Here is a 22,374-nt window from a genome sequence, read left to right on the forward strand (position 1 = left end):
TACCCTTCCCTTCCCTTCCCTTCCCTTCCCTTCCCTTCCCTTCCCTTCCCTTCCCTTCCCTTCCCTTCCTTCTCTCTCTTCTCTTCTCTTCTCTTCTACATTTTACATTCTACATTCTACATTCTACATTCTACATTCTACATCCTACATCCTATCCTATCCTATCCTGTCCTGTCCTGTCCTGTCCTGTCCTGTCCCGTCCTGCATTCTATTCTATTCTATTCTATTCTATTCTATTCTATTCTATTCTATTCTATTCTATTCTATTCTATTCTATTCTATTCTATTCTATTCTATTCTATTCTATTCTATTCTATTCTATTCTATTCTATTCTATTCTATTCCATTCCATTCCATTCCATTCCATTCCATTCCATTCTATTCTAGTCTATGTAAAGACAGTGATGTAAGGTTTAATAGGTGTTCTTTTCGTTCCAGTGCATGCAATCACCTGGAACAAAATGTTGTTTAAAAATGAACCTTTTTTCCTTAGTTTCATTGGTTTAGCTGTCTTTCTTGTTCTTATACATACTTGAGAAGTAAAGAGCTAGCAAGGGACAAATTACCCACATTTGTTATTTTTAGTTCTGCCAAAGCCATTCTCTGGGCTTGTCCGTCATCTTCCTCTTCTCTTTGGATGGTCTTTCTAAAAAAGCTGGCCTCAAATCTGAACATTTGTCAGGGGCACAGTTGCAACCTCACGGGACAAAAGAAGGACAAAGAAGGGCTCACTCACCAGTTCAATGTGTGTTAGTTGCTGCGCGAGGACCAGCGGGTCGCAGCAAACACTCAGAATGTCCTTCTGGGATGATTGTGGCTTTGTTTTAAGGATCGGGCCTTTGTCCGTCCCCGGTTGACGAAACTTCTCTCGGATTTCTTGGTATTGATTACGGGCAGCGAGAGCCATCAGGAGCTCTTGCGTCATCTGGCTGATGATCTTCTTGACCGTTCCATTTTCCTAATCCATAAAAATACAAGAGCGTTTCTTGTTGGGTGAGGACAGGTAAATTATTCTGGGCAGTGCTCTTGATTTAATCCCTTGTTTAATGCAACAAAGGATTGTATTGGCTTTTTTGGCTGCCACCGCCCACTGCTGACTCATATTTAACTGATTGTCCACCAACACTCCAAGATCCCTCTCACAGTTACTGCTATTAAGCCAGGTTTCCCCCCAATATTTAACTGATTGTCCACCAAGACTCCAATATCCCTCTCATAGTTACTGCTATTAAGCCAGGTTTCCCCCCAATATTTAACTGATTGTCCGCCAAGACTCCAATATCCCTCTCATAGTTACTGCTATTAAGCCAGCTTTTCCCCCAATATTTAACTGTCCACTAAGATTCCAATATCCCTCTCACAGTTACTGCTATTAAGCCAGGTTTCCCCCCAATATTTAACTGATTGTCCACCAAGACTCCAATATCCCTCTCATAGTTACTGCTATTAAGCCAGCTTTCCCCCAATATATGTGTACTTTTGGTTGATGATGAGTTTAGAATTCAATTTCAAGCAAATTAAAATTTCCGCCCAATTTGCTTAAGATTCTCTGGTAAATGAAGGCCCCCCACTGGTCATCTATGGGTTTTCATCACCGATGAACTGTTCCAAGGCTACAAAGTTATTGTTCACATTCTTCCCTGGCTTAAGGACTAGTGCTGCATTATATTTATAGCTGCGTTGTACAAGGGTCTTGCTGCCTGTCTTTCCTTTATACAGAGTAGACCTCGACTTACGACTACAATTCAGCCCAATATTTATGTTGCTAACTGAGACATTTGTTCAGTGAATTTTGTCCCATTTTCTGATCTTTCTTGCCACAGTTGCTAAGTGAATCACTGCAGTTGTTGTTAAGCGAATCTGGCTTCCCCATTGACCTAAGGAAATGGCCAGTCCGAGGTAGGATTGTAATGAAAGTGTTGAAAGAAAAATCTTTGTCAGGGTCCAGTCCAAGCCGGGAATAAACAAAATGGAGACTGCTTTAGAAAGAAGGTTGTCGTTTATTGAAGAGCAGAGCCAGACAGAAAATGTGGCTCTGGGGCAGCTGACCACAAGGTGCTGGGTTGTGGTGGGTTTTTATACCTTCTTGGCATGAACTTTGACCTGAGTTTTTGAGCATGTCATTTTGGTATTCTGATGGTGGTGGGTTAATCCTATTATGTCCTAAAGGTCATGTCTTTAGAGTTTGGGTGGGGTAGGTAGATTTTAGGGGTCTTTGTCTTTCTAATCTCATCAGCTTCTAGCTTTCTGGCTCCAGCCTTCCTGAATGGATTATCAAATCTCCATTTCTACAGACCTGGCCTCTGCCTAGTTTCTGTTAAGAAAAACTGGCCCTGCTTTTCTACCTTTTAAGATCCTTTGGGGAAATATAATATTCTATTTTTTTAATATTCCCAAAATATTTCTTTCTCTGGGGAGGAGGATGATGCTGTCCTCCCACAAAACAAAACAAAACAAAAAAACTTCTCCACATCAAAGTTTTCATTTTTTTAAAAAAAAATCTTCAATGTTCAAACTGGTTATCGGTGTAATATGAAGTCTTGCCACAGGCATTTCCCACCTTCCATCTTGGAGAAAACCTCTAGCTTCCTAATTAGGTCCAACTAGTTCTGGTGTCGTTGTAACTAGAAGATTAATTCTCCTTGATGATGTAGGTGCTAAACTCCTTTTTGCAACTAAATTGGGATCTCAAAAACCTGCCTAATGAACGTTGGTTTAATCTTTTGCATCCTGCCTGCGTAGGCGTAGGTGCTTCTTGCGGTTAAGAGACTCTGTTCAGAAGTGAGACTTGAAAGAACAAGCCAATATAAAAATGTGCTTCCTTGTTCCTGAAATTTCAGGCATGTGTGCAATTTTTTTTGCCTACTTAGGTAGGAGGAACCATACAACAGTAACAATAGAATCTCTTCGTGTCATACTAGAATCTCTGGGACAAACCCACTTGATGTTAGCATGTCAGCAAAAATATATATAAATAAATAAAAAGTTCAGAGCATCAAGGAAAGGAAAGAATATTAAAAGCCCCTTAGAAATGGCTTGATATTTTTTTTTAAATCCAAGTATATAAATTTAAAGGAATGGCAAATGGCTACGGGGAGACACATGCATGCTTTGAATAAATCTGAAGCACTGCATATTACTAATGTATATCCATCTCCAATTTTAGATAAGGATAGAACAGAATAGAGTGTAGAGTAGAGTAGAGTAGAGTAGAGTAGAGTAGAATAAAATAGAATAACAGAATAGAATAGAATTAAATAGAAGAATGGAATAGAATACAGTAGAGTAGAGTAGAATAGAATAGAATAGAATAGAATAGAATAGAATAGAATAGAATAGAATAGAATAGAATAGAATAGAATAGAATAGAATAGAATAGAATAGAATAGAATAGAATAGAATAGAATAGAATAGAATAGAATAGAATAGAATTCTTTATTGGCCAAGTGTGATTGGGCACACAAGGAATTTGTCTCCGGTGCATAAGGTATTAGCGTACATACAAGCAACAAATGATAAATCATGATCATAATCATCACAAGATACATTCAACAGAAATCATAAGATACAACACTTACTGATAGTCGTAAAATACCAAATAAGCAATCAACATAAATCATACTAGGATACTAAATCAAACAATATAAATCGTAAGATAGAAGCAACAAAGGGTTTTTTTCCCATGAAATTTTCATAAATTTTGGAACTAGGAACTGTGAGTTTATTACAAAATAAAATAAAATGGGGACAGGTTTGCACAGTCATCCTGGCCACATCAGAAGTGGCTTTCTGCTGCTTGGGGTTCGGGATGCTTTTGAGTTTCCAGTGGAATCTACAGAACAGAATAACAGAGCTGGAAGGGACCTTGGAGGTCCTCTAGTCCAGCCTTCTGCTGAATCAGGAGAACCTCTACCATTTCAGACAAATGGCTGTCCAGTCTCTTCTTCAAAACCTCCATGGATGGAGCACCCACAACTTCTGAAGGCAAGCCCTTCCACTGATTAATTGTTCTGACAGAAAAATCTAAGAATTTCCTGTTGGTGTCCCATCCCAATAGAAGCCACTTCTGACCCGGCTTAGGGGGGGGTTGGTTTTTTTTATGGCCAGCTTATTTTTTAATTCAGTTGGTTTGCTGCCCATCTTCCTACAAAGGCAACTCTGGGCCATGTACACCATTAAAAGCCCTAAAAACCACAAAAGGAGTTGTCTGTCTTGACTTTCCTGGACCTTTTTTTAAAGACTCCTTTAATCAGATGTCGCCTCACCCATGGGGAAAAGCAGTGAATCAAAATGACGGCCAAAGAAAACAAGAATTTCCTCAGAGTTTGCCACTTTTGAAAGCATGTGCTTGCAAGCATCTTTCTAATCATCAGCCACAGGAGCTTCACCACAACATCAGGCCATATGACCTCCTGGCCCTTAGGATGTGACATTCCAGTAAACAGCTGGCCTGACGTATTGGAACATGTCCGGCTGACGGCAGTCTTAATACTTAAGTCTCAACTTTAAACATCAGAGGTGCTCTCTGCTTTACAGCTGTTGTTTATTTATTTTTAAATAAGCACCAGCCTCAATTACTCTTCAAGCTTTGTGGCCAGTCTCAAAACATAGTCTTGACTTCGTTTTTCAAAAGCAAAACAAAAGGCCTTAATTATCTTTATGTTTTGCATCACTTAACGGGCAGGCTTCAAAAACCATTTAGAAGAAACATCTTCACCCTCTGAAGGCGGACACAACATCCATCCGAGCGAACCGACCTCGGATGGGGGAGATTTAGTTGGAACCAAAAGAGTGGCTACCTTAAAGATGAGGCTCTTCAAAAGCAGCTTTAACTGGGCTGCTTTAATGAGCTGCAAAGAGGTGCTTAGACCGGTCTGGACCCCCTTGTCTGTCAAGATTCTCACTCATCTGGGTCCTGGTTGCCCCAAAGGTGCTTTTTCAAAAGGCAGCTGGACTTGCCCTGTTTTTCCTTGCAGATGTTTCGCTTCTCATCCAAGAAGCTCCTTCAGTTCTAACTTAGAAGAGGTCTAACTCAGAACTGAAGAAGCTTCTTGGACGAGAAGCGAAACATCTTCAAGACAAAACAAAGGAAGTCCAGTTGCTTCTTGAAGAAGAACCTTTGGGATGTCTGAAGTCCTTCTTCCAAATAAGTATGCAGAGAAAGACTGCTGGCAAAATCTTGCACTAATGGGAATGCTGTTGTTTTGACTTCTGGCTGCTGTTTAACCCTTCCTTCCTTCCTTCCTTCCTTCCTTCCTTCCTTCCTTCCTTCCTTCCTTCCTTCCTTCCTTCCTTCCTTCCTTCCTTCCTTCCTCCCTCCCTCCTTTCTTTCTTTCTTTCTTTTTCTTTGTTTCTTTCTTTCTTTCTTTCTCCTTCTTTCCTCCCACCCTCCCTCCCTCCCTCCCTCCCTCCTTCCTTTGTTCCTTTGTTCCTTTGTTCCTTTGTTCCTTCTTCCTTCCTTCTTCCTTCCTTTGTTCCTTCCTTCCTTCCTTCCTTCCTTCCTTCCTTTCTTTCTTTCTTTCTTTCTTTCTTTCTTTCTTTCTTTCTTTCTTTCTTTCTTTCTTTCTTCTCTTTCTCCTTTCCTCCCTCCCTCCCTCCCTCCTTCCTTCCTTTCTTTCTTTCTTTCTTTCTTTCTTTCTCCTCCTTCCTTCCTTTCTTCCTTCCTTCCTTCCTTCCTTCCTTCCTTCCTTCCTTCCTTCCTTCCTTCCTTCCTTCCTTCCTTCCTTCCTTCCTTCCTTTCTTTCTTTCTTTCTTTCTTTCTTTCTTTCTTTCTTTCTTTCTTTCTTTCTTTCTTTCTTTCTTTCTTTCTTCCTCCAATGCCCTCCAGGAAGGGAAGATTAGGAATCTATCAATTCTCGCCCTATTTAGAACGATCAATTCAAGCTCCTGTTTTGGATGTGAGAAAACACCACCCAGCAGCGAGGTTAGGTAACAAAATGAGGGGGCTGTTTGGTTTCCAGAAAGGAATGGAAGAAAAGGCAGCAATCAAACCGCAAGCCTGGGCTGTGTTCCCACAACCAATAAATAATTGTTTCTATCAAGAGCAACACACGGCACTGTTTTGGCAGTACCAATTCAATGCATCGCAGCCAAAAACAAAACCAAACTCAGTTTAGCTCTGCAGGAAAGCATTCTTGGGAAAAAATGGAGGGGTTTAAATCACAATAGCGTTTAGACTTATATGTCATTTCGTAGTGCTTTACAGCCCTCTCTAAGCGATTTACAGAGTCAGCCTATTTGCCCCCAACAATCTGGGTCCTCCTTTTACCGACCTCGGAAGGACAGAAGGCTGAGCCAACCTTGAGCCGGTCAGGATCGAACTGCTGGCAGTCGGCAGAGTTAGCCTGCGATATTGCATTCTAACCACTGCGCCACCATGGCTCTAATCTTGAACTGGTCAGGATCAAATTGCAGGCAGTGTGCAGAGTTAGCCTGCAATGCTGCATTCTCACCACTGCATCACCAGAGCTCTAAATGTTCAATGTTTTCTTCTAGTTTTGCTCTATCTGGGCTGGGCTCTGGAAGAGGAACATGTTTTGGAAAACATGGGTGTGCGCCCAAAGATGCTCCAGATCTAAAGCGCTCCATGTTTGAATCGGTAGGGGAAATTACAGTCAACAGTCCTTCTGTCTCGGTGCTGCCAACAACAAGATCTACTGCTACTAATAAATATATTTTTTTTCTCTTTGACAAGTTAATACATGGGTTGGTAACAATGAGATTTTTTTTTACATTTTCCCCCCCACCACTCATTCTTTTTTCTTCCTTACCTCATCACACTGGGTGATCCGGTGAGCAATTTCCTTTAGCTCCTTCCTAGGTTTCTCATCCTGGAAGTCGTATGGAAATGTTTCAGTCCATTCTTTCAGAAGCTGGATTATCTTTGCTGCAAAGGCCTTGAGCTTCCCCTAAATAAGAACAGAAGGCTGTTAATCAGGGAACCAAATTTGAATTTTGGCCACGTTTGTGATGGTGTTCAGTGCCAAATGCAGGAGATGACCAGGCTGAGAGTGAGGGAAGGGTCAAGCGTGTCATCAGTCCTCAATTCCTTCGTACCTACCAGAGATCTAAGTGCAGCCCCCTCCTTGAATTCTGTTGACTCTTATCTACCGCCATAAAATTATATATCAATGGAAAGGTAATTTAATCAAGAATTTGATGCAACGTAGTTTGTCCAATTATCTGTACTGTATTCTATGAAAAGTTACAGCCAAATAACCAGACAAAGGAAGCACAACTTGCTTAGGTTGATATCAGGTAGTTTTCTTTCAACCAATTGTAACCAATGAGCATGAGTGTCTAGAGAGCCAATCGGGTGTCATCTTGTTTTGACAGTGAGCCAATCAGATCACAGTAGGATCCAGTTATTGATGTCATGTATTGAAGCCGAGAGGAGGACATTTGTCAGTGTGCTATGTGATCGCTATCAAATTGGTTGTGGTTTTTTTTTGTGTGTTCTTTCATTGAGTGAGCATGTAAAACGTAATAAAATTAAAGTCATGGTGCCAAGAGTTGACTGGTCGCCCAGAAAGCAATGTAGAATGGCATTATTAAGTGAAACAAGGCTACAGTTATAAAGAAATTAGAAGATAAACTGGTGGAAACTTAACCAAAGGTGGCATTTCTACTGTACACTTTCCCCCAAAAGGTTTCCACTTCTGTAAATGTTTATTATCGCAGCACACGCCTAACACCCTGACTAAGTCAAAACAGCCCGCAGCTCAAAGAAACATAAATTGGACATAGCAATGGAGGATTTGAAAGGCTCCTGGCAAAAAAACAACAACTAGCAAATCTAATTGTTACTTTATACTCCTAGAAAGGATGAAGCTTCCGGCTCTTTTAGCTTAATTTTTTCAACTTCTCTAAAACCAGCATATGTATCAGGCTGGATGTCTATGGAGGTTCAGTCATCCAGGTCATGGTTCTCTTACAGATGTTTTCTCAGGAGGCAACTGGACATTCTTGTTTTTCTTTGAAGACGTTTCGCTTCTCCTCCAAGAAGCTTCTTCAGCTCTGACTGGATGGTGGGGAGTAGAATATAAATCCTTCCATTCCCCACCATCTAGTCAGAGCTGAAGAAGCTTCTTGGAAGAGAAGAGAAACATCTACCATCCGGTAGGAGATACAGGAGTATAGCCAGCCGTACCAACAGGCTGAAAAATAGCTTTTATCCGTGGGCTGTTAGGCTTTTGAATGGGACATAATCTTATGCAGAATTGACTTGGGAGGCCGGTGTGTGGTGTGGTTGGTTCACATAGTGTGGTGGGATGGAGGGTTTGTTGTCACTGTGTGTTGGGGGGAGAGAGCACGGGGGGAGGCTCAGCTAATCTCAATGTACACATGTTGTACTTTGACAATAAAGCTTTATTATTATTATTTATTAAAAAAGAAAAAGCAAGAATGTCTAGTTGCCTCCTGAAAAATCACCTTTGGGACATATCAGGCTGGTGCCTGGGTTTTGAAGTGATGAGTGTTTCAGCATTTCCAAATGGGTGTGTTTTTGCAATTTTTACACTAGAGAACAAAAGGTACTGATCTCATCATCCCTGGCAAAGTGCGTTGTGGTCCTTGAACATCCTCAAGAATTTGCAGTGGGATTTGGGTTTTTAATCTGGAGACGGGCGAAGGAAGCCATGACTTGAGATCGATCATGCAAATTACGTAACGACGAATTAAGCATACAACTCTGTGAGATCAAATCAACCTTAGCTTCGTCCCAATGTCATTACTTTTTATAATAGGGCACCCAGCACAGGGCCATCCATGATGAGGAGGGTCAAAAAAATAAAAATAAAATAAAATCAGAAGGCCACAGCTGTACAATTCAAGACTTGGCCCCTTTGTTTACAGGAGAGAAGTGCGACCTTGCAGGGATGCAGCCTCCATCTTGACTTTCTTGCCGGCACCATTCCTGCGAATGGATCACACTAGCACACCACTCAAGGGCTGGCCAAGTTAGGTGGGAGGACTTCTTGCCAAGAAGAAAACCACAACACTCTGCCTAGTGCAATCACATTTATAAAGAGTTGATTCCTCCATCTTCATTGGGCATTAGCTTGGGTTCAAAGGTGATCCGATTTCAATGGGACATTGCTGGAGAGAGACTTGGAAATATGCTTCCTTATTATTGAGTCAGTCAACCATGTCTCGGAGGGTGGGGGACTTCCTGGTCCCCCCACCCCTCTCGGTCACAGGGAGTTTTGTTCCTTGCTCCTGGTGTCCATTGTTGTCACAACTTCATCCTGTTTCTTTATATTAGTATGGGTGGCTGGGTATTAATTGTAAGTGAGTTTCCAAGGGTGGGAAACTCTTAAATGCTTGTTCCGGGAGCGGATCGAGAAATTTCTCTGAGTGAAGCTGTGAGAATCAAGGACTTCCTTTGTTCACCCTTCTAATCAGATCAGCTGAAAAGTTTGTGACTCTTTTTTTCCCCTTCCTTCGAAAGGGGAAGGAAAATGGCTTGTTCCTTCTGCGCTCTGCACCCTTCCATGGGAATTGAGAGAGTCCAACAGAGGCCAATTTTTTTCCCTTTAGGAAGAAAAAAAAAAGAAAAAAGGAAGATGTATTTTTTTTAGAATTTCCTCTACAAAAGGATGCTCGCTTTGAGTTCCACTTCTGCTTAAAATACTAGGGACGCAGTGGCTCAGCGGGTTAGGACACTGAGCTTGTCGATCAGAAGGTCGGCAGTTTGGCGGGTCGAATCCCAGCTCGTCCCAGCTTCTGCCAACCTAGCAGTTCGAAAGCACGTCAAAATGCGAGTAGAAAAATAGGGACCACCCCGGTGGGAAGGTAACAGCGTTCCGTGTGCCTTTGGCGTCTAGTCATGCCGGCCACATGACCACGGAGACGTCCTCAGACAAGCGCTGGCTCTTCGGCTTTGAAACGGAGATGAGCACCGGCCCCTAGAGTCGGAAACGACTAGCACGCATATGCGGGGGAACCTTTACCTTTACTCTGCTTAAAATAATAACAACCCTCCCAGAAATTCTTCCTTGAGCCTTATCACATGAAAAAAAACCAAACCAAAGTGGTGTGTGTGTGGGGGTGTGTGTGGAGTGAGACTCCAGATCTAGCTCAGATTTTTGTCATCCGTGGAAGCATCCACATGTTCTCCCCGGCAACGGTGTGGAAGGAACTGCTGCTATCCGTTGTGGTGTTCTTAAGACACCCCAAGCTTGGCGTTCTCAATTGGGTCACTTGCCCCCTGCTGTGTCACAGCAGGAGGAGTTGGGGATTTCATTTATAATCGTCCAAATTGAACGCTGGGAAATTTCGGCGGGTTTCTCAAGGAACCGGGTGAGCTCCATCTGAATGTCCCTTTTATTTATTTATTTGTTTGTTTATTATTGGGACTTATATGCCGCCCTATCTCCCGAAGGACTCAGGGCGGCTAACAACAATAAAACACAATAATACAAATGTTAAAAAAAAAGATTAAACTAACAAGCCCCAGTGATAAAATATTAAAAACATTTTTTTAAAAAAAAACAAACCCTATCGTCAGTCCAGGTCAGCCTGATGGAAAAGAAATGTTTTGAGGTCGCGACGAAAGGACCGGAGATCCGGGGCCATCCGGAGCTCAAGGGGAAGCTGATTCCACAGGGCAGGTGCCCCCACAGAGAAGGCCCTCCCCCCGGGGGTCGCCAGCCGACATTGTCTAGCCGACGGCACCCTGAGGAGGCCCTCCCTGTGTGAGCGCACCGGGCGATGGGAAGTCGTTCCTGGCAGCAGACGGTCCTGCAAATATCCAGCAGGAGGAGTTGGGGATTTCATTTATAATCGTCCAAATTGAACGCTGGGAAATTTCGGCGGATGTCTCAAGGAACCGGGTGAGCTCCATCTGAATGTCCCTTTTGTCCTAAGCCGGTGTCTGCAAAGAGAACGTTCCGCTTTCCTTCTTGTGGCGCCCAACACTTTTGATTTGGGATGGCACCCTGATCAGGGAATCAATCAGAATAGAGCTGGAAGGGACTTTGGAGGTCCTCTAGTCCAACCCCTGGCTCAAGCACTCGATTGACTCCCCCATCCCCACCATCCCCATCGTCGACAAACGAAGGGACCTGAGACGTCTTCAAACATGGCGTGCTCCCAAAACCTCCACGTCTCTTTGCTGAAGCAGAAGGAACACATGAAAGGAACATCAGCTGGATATTGATGACTTTATCACAGGGTTACAAAGGGGTCAGGAAGGAGAGGGTGACAGAACATGGTCCAAACCCTTTGTTTCTTCTCCTAAATTCCCAGGGGTCACCTTTAGGCAGATCTATTACTTTCTTTCACTGTATTAACCCAGGCAGCATTCAGGGTTTTGGTTGAACTCAAAAGACCTTTGCAGAATCAGAGTTGATTATTGATTAGACAAGGCTCCACAAAGGTAGACTGGGAAGTCTCTGCCTGCCTGCCTGCCTGCCTGCCTGCCTGCCTATCTATCTATCTATCTATCTATCTATCTATCTATCTATCTATCTATCTATCTATCTATCTATCTATCTATCATCTATCTATCTATCTATCTATCTATCTATCTATCTATCTATCTATCTATCTATCTCTATCCATCCATATCTATCTATCTATCTATCTATCTATCTATCTATCTATCTATCTATCTATCTATCTATCTATCTATCATCCCCATCCATCCATCCATCCATCCATCCATCCATCCATCCATATCTATCATCTATCTATCTATTTATCTATCATCTCCATATCTATCTATCGATCTCTCCATCGCTCTCTCTCTCTCTCTCTGTCTCTCTCTCTCTCTCTCTCAAAACCCTAGACAAAAACAAGAGCAATTGAGATTGTTCCCAGGAAAATAACAGATATACTGTATGTCTGTAGAATCCAGCTCAGTTCAAGGAATTTGTAACCCAAAATATTTGTTCCTTCTGCATTTGATACTGGTAGAGAGATATGAAAGTCATGCGCATTTGCAAAACAGCTTCAGACCCAGGGTAAACACGAAGAGGAGACATTGCCTTGAAAGAGATCAAACTCTTAACTGGGATTTGACATTTAAAAACAAGTCAGGTGCTTGTTCCAGATTTTGTAACAAATCGGCATGTTGCATAAGAACATGTTTTGAAGCAATTTTGTTGATGTGTATACCAAACAGAACAAAGTGAAGATACTCAGGAAATTGTTCCCTGTTAACTGTCTGGGATATGTAGAACGCAACTGACCCCAAAATTTCTGTTGGCTAAGTAAGACGGTTGTTAAATGGGTTTTGCCCCACTTTACAACCTTTCTTGCCACAATTGTTAAGTGAAACACTGCAGTTGTTAAGTTAGTGACATGTTTGTTAAGCAAATCTGGCTGTCACACTAGTGGCCAAAATTGTGGAAACCTTCTGGGAAAAGTGTATTTTTGCGGTTTGATGGCTAATAACACCACTTTTATTTTAGAGTAGTACCATAAAATTATATATCAATGGAAAGATAATTTCATCAAGAATGTAATGCAACAAGGTTTGTTCAATTATCTGTATTCTGTGAAAAGTTATAGCCAAATAACCAGAAAAAAGGAAGCACAACTTGCTCAGGTTGATATCAGGTAGCTTTCCTTCATCCGATTGTAGCCAATGAGCACAAGTGTTTAGAGAGCCAATTGGGTGTCATCTTGGTTTGGCAATGAGCCAATCAGACCACAGTAGGATCCGGTTATTGATGTCATGCATTGAAGCTGAGAGGAGGACATTTGTCAGTGTGTTATGTGATCCCTATCAAGTTGGTTGGGGTTTTTTTGTGTTCTTTCATTGAGTGAGCTTGTAAAACATAATAAAATTAAAGCAATGGTGCAAAGAGTTGACTGGTCGCCCAGAAAACGATGTAGAATAGTACTATTAAGCGAACAAGGCTACAGTTATAAAGAAATTAGAAGAAAAACTGGTGGAAACTTAACCAAAGGTGACATTTCTAGTGGACGCTTTTCCCAAAAAGGTTTCCGCAATTTGGGCCACTACTGTAAGTAAATCTGGCTTCTTCCCCATTGACTTTGCTTGTCAGAAAGTCGCAAAAGGGGATCAGCTGACCCCCCTGGGACACTGCAAGAGTCATAAGTACGAACCCAGTTGCCAAGCACTCCAATTCCAATTGCGTGACCATCGTGTGATTGTAGTGGTCATAAGTCTGAAAAATGGCCCCAAGTCCCTTTCTCTCCCCCCCACCCTCCCAATGCCGCTGTAACTTCAAATCTGTCACCGAATGACCTGTTTTAAGTTGAGGACTAGCCACACTCACGTATGATTTTATGTCCCACGTTTTCAGCAACCAGGCTGGTTCTGCTTTAATATTATATTCGGATTGTTTTCCTAAAGTCCTATGGATTTCCTTCGGCTTTCTCTTTAGCCTCCCTTGGCAGGGCTCACATCCCACTGAATGCGTAATGCAGTTGGGAATTTTGAGACGTCGGGTTGACTTGACAAGCAGAAGCCTCCCAGGTTGATCTGAGCCGCACTGAATTTTGGTTTTAATCCGCCGGCTTATGATTTGGAAGAGTTTCTTTGAGAATTCGCTAGTCGCCGGTGACGCTCCCGTAGGAACGATAAATAGTTTAGCGCGTAACCACAAGACAGGATTTCCTGCCGATGTTTCTATGTGCAGGCCATCAACCAGCTTTGATTTTTGTAGAGTGTCTCTGCCAATATTTTATAGCTGCACATGGTGTGTGGGTAAACCTTCCCTATTATTATGACCACCTGGTCCCTTTGGATCGATATCCCTACTGTCCTTTTTGTTTAATTTTCAAAATTTAGGTTTAGGGGGGAAAAAATCATTGCGCTCTTGATGGAAACGTGTATATTTTAAAAGCGGAACTTTTCGACTGGAGGAGCTGAGAGAACTGGCCATTCGTGATGTAGATGTCGCCGCAGAAGGAAAGGAAGTACAAAGCTAAAATGAGAGAACAACTTGATCACTCGCTCACCTTGTCTGCTTCCACCCCGGTCTCCAGCTGCTGTTTCTGCTTCAGGCAGAGATGTCCAACTTTAGCCAAGAGCTCATGAGGATGAATGAAGATACGGGAGCTCAGAAGGAAGGTGAAAATGTATGTCCTCTGGATAGAAAAGATGGGAGAAAGAAAGAGAAAGGAACTTTAACATTTATTTCCCCCAGGAATCTATATCTATATCTATATCTATATCTATAACTATAACTATAACTATATCTATAACTATATCCATCCATCTAATATGTGTGTGTGTGTGTGTGTGTGTGTGTGTGTGTGTGTGTGTGTAGATCTTTGGTTATTCGGGGTTTTTCCCACGTAGAATTGAAGGTATAAGAGCAATGTTTCGACGAAATCTCAACCGTCATCCTCAGGCTGGTGGCTTCAGCTTCGTTCTTCTGGGAGATTTTTTGCTAAAAGCCAAAAAATTTACACAAATATGAGCTGCCACTGCTGTGGCTACTGCCTGTAGATGGCCTTGGGCTAGGCTGAAAGAGGAAATAAGATTTGTCCCGTGTCTGGGACTAAAGCAAGTGTATTCTGAATGCTTAACAAACATTTAACATGTATAAGATATGAGCATTTATCTTTTGAAAAATGGTGACCAAACACACCATTAGTTAGTTGCCGTTGGGCTAGCAATCCTCCCCAATAGCTTATGGAACAGAACTGCAAATATCAGAATTAAACCAAAAATGGATGATAAACATTCTCCTCCACCCCCAGCCCCCCTGAATACCAAAGAAATTCAAACAACACAACTCCAAATTGTATCAAAGCATCCCCAGAAAGCATCTATCTTATCAGTGCTCTGCTGGAAAGTGTCAAATCGATGCTCTATCAAGGTGAAGTAGCTTATTAAATGGATGTCCGCTGAGCTTCCCAGATAGAGGCAAGGCAGGAATCTGCTATGAATGGACCAAAATAGGGTCTCCATAATAAGGAGGCTTAAGACACCTCCACTAGAAATGCATTCACACAAATCAGAATTTGTGTGATTCTCTGTGGCCTTCCACGTTTGTGGCTCTCAAGTAGAGCTTAGATTGAAGATGGGGGGTGGGCAGAGCTGAGAAACACACATACCCAAAGAAGAGGGGTGGGTGGGTGTCAGGCTATTCTCCAAAGCACCTGAAGACAGGACAAGAAGCAACCGATGGGAACTAATCACGGAGAGAAGCAACCTGGAATTAAGGAGAAACTTCCTGACGCTTAGAACAATAAACCAGTGGAACGGCTTGCCTGAAGAAGTGGTGGATGCTCCATTACTGGAGGCTTTAAAAAAAAGATTGGGCAACCATCTGTCTGAAATGATATAGTGTCTCCAGCCTGAGCAGGGGGGTTGGACTAGAAGACCTCCAAGGTCCCTTCCAACTAGGTTTTTCCCGTTAACTTCTGTTCTCTTTTGACAACAAAACCAGACTCGCAAGGCTGCTTTGAAAGCTAGCTGTGTTATTTACACATGTGCGTTGCCGCATGGAACAGCTGATTCGCCCTCCCTTCCCCCCCCCCCGCCAGCAGCCCCTTTAGAAGCGCACAAGCACACCAGGCACCCACGGGGAGGGCCTTCGACAGCTGCCCAAATCTTGCAAAAATGGGGACCGGCCTAACGTTTCAAAGCCATGGCTTTTGTCTGTGTGGAATCCACTTTGGGAAAACGGCCCTTTTGAATGCTTCGCGCAGCTTTCACCAGCTGCAGTTCAAGGGACTGAAATAGGGCACCGAAAGATTTTTTTGCCCCCCCCCCAACTCTATTTCTTTTCTGGCTTTGATTCTTTGAAGATTTTTGTCTCTGGAAAGCTTCTGTGCGTCGTCTTCCAAACCAAAGCCAGCCTTAGGTTTCATAAAAGTTTTGGAAGCCTTTATACTTAGCGCCAAGCAATTGTAATGAATCGTGGCTCAGTCCTGATTAGCTCTCAAAAGCAAGGGAGCTTCTGCTCAAAGCTGCAAATCCCAATTTACAGGGATTTGCTTTGAATGACAATCAGGTATTGCCACGTTTGTTGAGTTCCATATAGCATGTTTTTGTCCCTTTGGGTGAATTAGAATTGCCTCTAGTTTTACAAGGCCATATTTTTTTCCTCCTCCTTCTCCTCCTCCTCCTCATTTCCACTCTAATTTCTAAAGGGATGATGTCCCAAAGGGAAGGAGCCACACGGAGAAGTCCCTTCCTCTAGGTCCCACCAGATGGACCTCCTTAGGGCACCTGCAACATTCCCTGCCTCCCCACTCTAGTGGGTCAGGTGGATGTGACCAGTAAGAGATGGTTAGCTTCAACCTCAAAGCTCCATTATTCAATATTATAGGAACAGCATTGTAGGACTTTCATTTGAGATGCATATGTTAATTAAATCAAACTTCTTTTGCTGAGGGTCATCCCTCGGAACTTCTTCTTCTTCTTCTTCTTCTTCTTCTTCTTCTTCTTCTTCTTCTTCTTCTTCTTCTTCTTCTTCTTCTTCTTCTTCTTCTTCTTCTTCTTCTTCTTCTTCTTCTTCTTCTTCTTCTTCTTCTTCTTCTTCTCCTCCTCCTCCTCCTCCTCCTCCTTTTTCCCCCCAATCTGGGAGCAGGATATAACCATTGAAAAGATTCCAAAGGGATGAAGCAAATGCCAATAATTTTATTTGGATGTACAGGTAGTCCTCAACTTATGACCACAATTGAGCCACAAATTCCAATGCACCAGAAGGCAGCAGGACAAGAAACAATGGACGGAAACTGACCAAAGAAAGAAGCAACCTGGAATTAAGGAGAAACTTCCTGACAGTGAGGACAATTAACCAGTGGAACAGCCTGCCTCCAGAAATCGTGGGCGCTCCATCCCTGGAGGTTTTTAAGAAGAGTTCTGGACAGTCACTTGTCTGAGATGGTATAGATTTTCCTGCTCAAGCAGGGGGCTGGACTAGAAGACCTCCGAGGTCCCTTCCATCTTTATTCTATTCAACTGTTGTTAGTTGAGGACTACCTGTGTGTGGAAAAAAAACATCTCTGCAAGAGGACAGATTGTTAGGACTGGGTTGTTGTTTTTTTAACATGTACGGCTTGGGTGAGCAAAGAGCGATAAGCAGACCTCCACGGAGGAAGTCTCAAAATTAATTCTGGCTGCTTAATGCAGTGGAAATAAGGAGGGACCTTTGGCCACAGACAGGAAGGGAGGCCTAGCCCTTGATCTGTCTGCCTGCATGGAGATAGCTGAGTTGATGTGACTGATGATTGATGTAGGGTGCAAGGAGAGGAACAACCAAGAACAACTTGTTCAGAAATGACAATTGCCTCATTTCTTTTCCTCCCCCCTCCCCCCCTTCCTTTGCTGGCTATCTGGTCTAAGTGTGGATAAACACACCCAGAGAGTGTTAGGCGGTGTTTTCCCCAACCTTCATTTCAAAGTGTGGAGTTCAAGCCCATTTGTTTTCCTCCATGTTACATAACAGAATAACAAGAGTTGGAAGGGACCTTGGAGGTCTTCTAGTCCAACCCCTTGCTCAGGCAGGAAACCCTACCCCAATTCGGACAAATGGTTGTCCAGTTAAAAACTTCCAGTTTGCATAAAAGCTTTAATAGCGAGTACAACTTGAGAGACAATTTCCTTTACCTCCTAGGCCTTGTTCAATGCTTCGTTAAAGAACAGAAAGAACAGAATAACAGACCTCAAAGGGGATCCTGGAGGTCTTCTAGTCCAACCCCCTGTTCAAGCAAGAAACCCTATACCATTTCAGACAGGTTCTGCAAGTCGGGCATGGAAGAAGATGCCTCTTTGCTCAGATATGCTCAACCTCAACTGCTTAGAAAGACAGAACGCAGAACATAGAATAACAGAGTTGGAAGGGACCTTGGAGGTCTTCTAGTCCAACCCCCCCTGCTCCGGCAGGAAACCCTATATACCACTTCAGAGAAATGGCTATTCCAATCTCTTCTTAAAAACTTCCAGTGTTGGAAGCTCCCACAACTTCCGGGGGCAAATTGTTTCACTTCTTGTTCCACATCCCCTTAGGCAGAGGGCGACTAGAAACAAATCGCAGGGCAGTGATGTGTAAAATCAACCCTGACTGGTCCACACCTCTTAAAAAGTTGCCCAGTTTGAAATGCATTCTTTTAGAAGCAGACGAGAAGTATTTGCAGATTACTTCCCATGGACCACAGCATGCCAGCCCCTCCCCGAGTCCTCCACTGTCTCCTGGAGCTTGCCCAGATTCACGTTCATTGGGTCTACCCAATCTCACCCTCTGCCGTCCCCTTCTCCTTTCGCCTTCCCTCTTTCCCAGTATCTGGGTCTTCTCCGAGGAGTCCCCTCCTCTCCTTTGGTGGCCAAGCATTGGAGCTTCGGTCTCTGTCCTTCCAAAGAACAGTCAGGGCTGATGGAGACGTTGCTTTTCGTGCTTTCTAACCCGAATTCAGCAATCCTCTCTTAACTGTCTTGCTCGGTATTCCCAGGGTCTACTAAGCATTGCATCCTACTGTTTTGTTCTTGTTGTTGTTCAGTCGTTAGGTCATGTCTGACTCTTCATGACCCCATTGACATAGCACTCCAGCCCCCCCCCCATCCTCTCATTGTCTCCCAGAGTCTGCCCAAACCCATGTCCATCCATGTCCATGACACCATCTAACCGTCTCCTCCTTTGCCGTCCCCTTCTCCTTTTGCCTTCCCTCTTTCCCAACGTCGGGGTCTTCTCCAAAGAGTCCCCCTCTTCTCCTTCAGTGGCCAAAGTATTGGAGCTTCAGCATCAGTGTCAGCCCTTCCCCCCAAAAAATCGTCAGGTTGATTTCCTTTTGAAGCTTCATACAATCACACTGACCAAATCTCCCAGGCTTTTGTCTTAACCCCCATGTGCCTCAAAAAAAGAACTCCTCTGAACCAACAGGGAAGGAAGGAAGGAAGGAAGGAAGGAAGGAAGGAAGGAAGGAAGGAAGGAAGGAAGGAAGGAGTTGGGTCAATAAAAGGAAGGAGGGAGGAAGGCTAAAGGAGGGAGGAAAGATGGCTAAACATTTCAATATACAATTGTCCTTAAAGAAGTGAAATCAGGATAAGATATTTTACTATACAAACATCTGTCCATTTCCCCCAAGGAAGGAAGGAAGGAAGGAAGGAAGGAAGGAAGGAAGGAAGGAAGGAAGGGAGGGAAGGAGGGAGGGAGGGAGGAAGAGAGGAAGGGAGGGAGGGAGGAAGGAAGGAAGGAAAGAAAGAAAAAGAAGAGAGGGAGGGAGGGAGGAAGGAAGGAAAGAAAAGGAAGGAATGAAGGAAGGAAAGAAGGAAGGACAGCATGGATGGTATATCAGCTGTGATTTTAAAAATGAGCCAAAGGAATGAGAAAACCTTGAATTGAACCATTATCTCCCGTGTAGTTGTCAGAAGATCACACAAATTTGGGGGCAAAGAAAACAACAACAACAGCAGCAGCAGCAGCAGCAGCAACAACAACAAATGAAAACCCTTCGAAATGAGCTGGAAACGGGACCAAAGGCGGCTTCAGGCCTTCTGTTAAAATGGGGGGGGAAAGGAAGCGAATTCCTCTGGTGCCCAAACTTGTTGCTAAGAGACCTGGGAGGTGAAAGGAGGGTGGATGGAGAGGGTGAAAAAGCAAGAGGAGAAGAGAGACTCAAAGAGTAACTGCTAGTTAAGGAGCAAGAGTGTAGAAATATCTTCTGGGGAAGAGGAAGGGGGGAGGAGGAACGAAACAACCCCCCCCCCAGCATATTGTGCCCCTCAATTTATGCCGAGTCTGGAAGTGTTTATTTGTTTGAGCCTCGGGAGGAAGGGCTCTTTGCAGCGGTCACGCATGGAGGGTGAGCATTAAGCACATTCCATTCCCAAATTCCAGACATGGAGGTTATCGGCCCCTGAGCCAGGAGGCGGATTTCTCTGGGTGCCAAACAAACCCTTCTAGGCGAGTGAATTTTCCCGGAGGGCCTGCGTGGTTGTTTTTTTTCTCTTCTTTTCTCTTCTTTTCTCTAGCATGACAGAAGGAAAAAAGGCTACTCCCTCCAAGTGAAAAATTCTCTCTCTCTCTCTCTCTCTCTCTCTCTCTGCTTTTCTTTTTTGCATCTTCTCATTTAACTAGAATAGTTAGTCCTCACTCTCTCTCTGCTTCCTTCTTCCTTCTCTTTTCCTTCCTTCTAAAGGACAATTAATAATAATAATAATTCTTGCTTTCTCTCTAAAGGCGCTTCACTCGAGATGCATTGTTTGTGGTTTTTAAGATGTCAAAGTTCAAATGATGCAGAAGTTAAAGGGCTGTCTTTAAAGGGCTGTCTTCCTTCCTTCCTTCCTTCCTTCTTTCTTTCTTTCTTTCTTCCTTCCTTCCTTCCTTCCTTCCTTCCTTCCTTCCTTCCTTCCTTCCTTCCTTCCTTCCTTCTTCTTTCTTCCTTCCTTCCTTCCTTCCTTCCTTCCTTCCTTTCTTTATCTTTTTTCCTTCCTTCCTTCCTTCCTTCCTTCCTTCCTTCCTTCCTTCCTTCCTTCCTTCCTTCCTTCCTTCCTTCCTTCCTTCCTTTCTTTCTTTCTTTCTTTCTTTCTTTCTTTCTTTCTTTCTTTCTTTCTTTCTTTCTTGTTTTTTTGCACTCTTCTGATTTAACTAGAATGGTTAGTCATCTCCCTCTCCTTCCTTCGTCTTCCTTCCTTCTCTCTCTCTCTCTCTCTCTCTCTCTCTCTCTCTCTCTCTCTCTCTCTCTCTCTCTCTCTCTCTCTCTCTCTCTCTCTCTCTCTCTCTCTCTCTCTCTCTCTCTCTCTCTCTCTCTCTCTCTCTCTCTCTCTCTCCCCCCCCTCCACCCCCAACCTGGGACATTACTGCGATTCCTTTCCAGAGAAGCATAATGGAAATGTGAAAAAGCAGGTTTTTCACCCCCACTGGACTGTGTGCTAATGCAATTCCAAAATTAACAGCCAAACGTCCAAGGCAGGTGTTTGCCTGATCTATTACAGAAATGCACTCTCTCAGCCCTGGATGAGAATGCATTAGTTGCCAAGCCAAAGGAATTCCGTGTTTCAGTTGGGCAGGATGTGAGTAGTGGAACTAGAGTGACAAGACAGAATAACAGCATAGCAGAGTTGGAAGGGACCTTGGAGATCATCTAGTCCAACCCCCTAATCAGGCAGGAAACCTTATACCATTTCAGACAAATGGCTGTCCAGTCTCTTCTTAAAAACCTCCAGTGTTGGAGCATTCACCACTTCTGGAGGCAGGTTGTTCCACTGGTTAGTTGTTCTAACTGTCAGAAAATTTCTCCTTAGTTCTAGGTTTTCTGTCTGAGCAGGGGGTTGGACTAGAAGACCTCCAGGGTCCCTTCCAACTTTATTATTTTTATTATTATCATTCTTGTTGTTGTTGTTGTTGTTGTTGTTGTTGTTGTTGTTATTATTATTATTATTATTATTATTATTATTATTATTATTATTATTATTATTATTATTATTGTCATTTTCTATGGATCACAACATGCCCATGCATTGTTTTTTTTGGCAAAAATCTAGATAGGGGTGACATGGAATTGACATCTTCAAGAATTGTTTCTAGTTTTCCAGTCTAGTCGACAACAATTGGATTTTCTTGACATACCTCATCCAGTTACTAACTAGATCTGATCCTGCTTTACTTTCCAAGATCAGCTGTTTTTTGTTTTATTTTATTAGCACAGCTTTCTATTCACGATGTGATGAATGATAGCTGGTGATGCTGAGAATAGCATTAGCAGTTAGACTTATATACCGCTTCACAGTGCTTTACGGCCCTCTCTAAGCAGTTTTACAGAGTCAGCATCTGGTCCCCAACAATCTGGATCCTCATTTTACCAGCCTCAGAAGGATGGAAGGCTGAGTCAGCCTTGAACCTGGTCAGGATTGAACTCCTGCCAGCGGGCAGAGTTTGCCTGCAATATTGCATTCTAACCACTGTGCCACCAATACATCAATCTTGAGCCAGTCAGGATCAAACTTCTGCCAGTGGGCAGAGTTTGCCTGCAATATTGCATTCTAACCACTGCACCACGACATCAATCTTGAGCCGGTCAGGATCGAACTCCTGTCAGTGGTCAGACTTTGCATGCAATATTGGATTCTAACCACTGCGCCACCATGACATCAATTTTGAGCCGGTCAGGATCGAACTCCTGCTAGTGGGCAGAGTTTGCCTGCAATATTGCATTTTAACCACTGCACCACCACGACATCAATCTTGACCTGGTCAGGATCGAACTCCTGCAAGTGGGCAGAGTGCCTGCAATGCCACTTCTAACCACTGCGCCACCAGGATTCATTCAGATTGCCGTTAGACATTCTTGCGCCTCTGCTTGCAAGATTTCTTCAGCAGATACCACTTTATGCCTAGAATATCCTCTCCCAAAGCAGGAAGCTGTTGGTGCCTACAAACAACTCCAGGATTAAGGAAGGAATGGTTTTTTTAATTATTTCTGGAGCTCTTGATAAAAAAAGCACTTACT

The 22,374-nt window shown here is 43.3% G+C and overlaps 1 protein-coding gene and 1 long non-coding RNA gene across 2 annotated transcripts in view; both read right to left on the reverse strand.

The window, feature by feature from the left end:
• RASGEF1A (RasGEF domain family member 1A) overlaps positions 1-22,374 on the reverse strand; it is a 58,908-nt gene that overhangs the window by 24,565 nt on the left and 11,969 nt on the right. The window contains exons 3-5 of the mRNA XM_081329741.1: positions 13,933-14,061; positions 6,771-6,908; positions 737-958 (exon numbers count right to left, since the gene is read on the reverse strand). Of these exons, the coding sequence (XP_081185867.1) occupies positions 737-958; positions 6,771-6,908; positions 13,933-14,061 (489 nt within the window). The remainder of the gene's footprint in view (positions 1-736; positions 959-6,770; positions 6,909-13,932; positions 14,062-22,374) is intronic.
• LOC308669197 lies at positions 21,386-22,202 on the reverse strand. Its single transcript, XR_014026720.1, has 2 exons — positions 22,089-22,202; positions 21,386-21,999 (listed from the first exon to the last, which is right to left on the reverse strand). It is a non-coding gene; the product is annotated as an uncharacterized lncRNA (long non-coding RNA).

Source organism: Vipera berus (assembly GCF_964194415.1).
Source record: "Vipera berus genome assembly, chromosome: 5".
NCBI classification, from domain to species: Eukaryota; Metazoa; Chordata; class Lepidosauria; order Squamata; family Viperidae; genus Vipera; species Vipera berus.